At 35.3% G+C, this 1,520-nt stretch overlaps 1 protein-coding gene across 1 annotated transcript; it reads right to left on the bottom strand.

Moving 5' to 3' along the window:
* Positions 1 to 624: 624 nt before the first annotated feature.
* On the bottom strand, positions 625 to 1,176 carry LOC105180352 (the record flags this gene model as incomplete). The annotated part of the gene is made up of 1 exon (XM_011104010.1): positions 625 to 1,176. A coding segment is annotated over exon 1 (552 nt), but the record flags the coding sequence as incomplete, so codon positions are not given.
* Positions 1,177 to 1,520: the final 344 nt, after the last annotated feature.

Here is a 1,520-nt window from a genome sequence, read left to right as displayed (position 1 = left end):
TTTTACCTGGGTGGCTAAGTCTATCATGCCACAAAGTAAAAATACTTTGATCAACTAACTTCGGGTTAGTGATACTATGTGTTTCAACAGAGTTTATCAATGTGCCATATAAGCCGGAAGTATATGTTCTCATTCTTTCTAAAACTTGCTTCTGGCCAGTTTTATATGTTGTAAGGTACAGATATTCAATACCATTTTCATTCATGGTTTCAATATGAAAACCATTTTGTCGAATATCCTTGAAACTCAATAAGTTCCTTTGTGATTTACTAGAATATAAGGCATTATTGATATGTAATCTTGTTCCTTCAGGTAACAAGATAGTAGCTCTTCCGGAGCTTTCAATAAGATTACTAACTCCTGAAATAGTACTCACATTTGTTCTTATCATTAACAAACTTGAGAAAAATTTCTTGTTTCTCAAAATTGTATGCGTAGTGGCACTATCAACAAGACAATGTTCCTTGTCATTGAGATTTGTAATGGCTTGATCCATTCTATATAAATGAAATAGACATATAATAAGTAAAAGAAAAACTTCATTCATAAAATATAAAAGCATTACTAGATAAAAAGAAATACCCTACAAATAAAAGTAAACATAACTAAATACTGAAAACATACTAATAACATTTGGGATAAATCTAAAAGCATGTCGAAATCCTCAATAATTTCACCAAACTGTAAGGGCAGCTCTGCGAGATTTTTGTTATCATTTTCAAAAAATTGAAAAAAATCTGACGCATCCATGTGGGTATTGTCTGAGATTCCAGCCTCAACAAGATTAGTCTCAACTTCTTTACCCTTCGCTATTACAGAAGCCTGGTATAATTTGACCAGATGTTGTGCCGTACGACAAGTACAAGACCAATGCCCAGACATCCGACATCTGTAGCAAAGATCTTCATTTGTAGTTTTCTCTTGTTGATTCTTTGCCTTGTTCCCATTGTTTTTCTGAATATTGAGATTAATCCATGTATTACCACGATCGTTACTGCGACCACGACCATAAGAATGGTCCCGTGGTGAGCCATGGTAACGACCACGCGCCTTTCGTGAAGAAGTAGCATTTGCTTCAGGCAATACCGCTGAAATTTTAGGAAGTGGCTTGGAACCAGTGGGTCGGGTGTGATGGTTATTCAACAAAAGCTGATTATTTTCTTCTGCAACAAGCATGCAATCAACTCTGAATAGGTTTTAAACCCACGTTCCCTGTACTGCTGCTAGAGTACAAGGTTGGATGCATTAAAAGTAGAAAATGTTTTTTCCAATATTTTTTCATCCGTCACATCTTCTCCACATAACCTCAACTTTGGTACAATTTGAAACATTTCAGAATTATATTCAGCAATCGTTTTGAAATCTTGCTGTCGCAATTGTATACACTCATATCTTGCACGTGGTAAGATTATAGTCTTTTGATGGTCAAATTGATCCTTTAAACTCTTCCAGAGTTGAAAAGGACTTTTAACTGTTAAATATTGAGACTTGGGGCTCTCATGGAGATGATGACGAAGCAA

The sequence above is a fragment of the Sesamum indicum genome, unplaced genomic scaffold (genome assembly GCF_000512975.1).
Source record: "Sesamum indicum cultivar Zhongzhi No. 13 unplaced genomic scaffold, S_indicum_v1.0 scaffold00975, whole genome shotgun sequence".
Taxonomy (NCBI): Eukaryota; Viridiplantae; Streptophyta; class Magnoliopsida; order Lamiales; family Pedaliaceae; genus Sesamum; species Sesamum indicum.
Note: the sequence above shows the minus strand (reverse complement) of the source record. Positions and strands in the feature narration are given on the sequence as shown.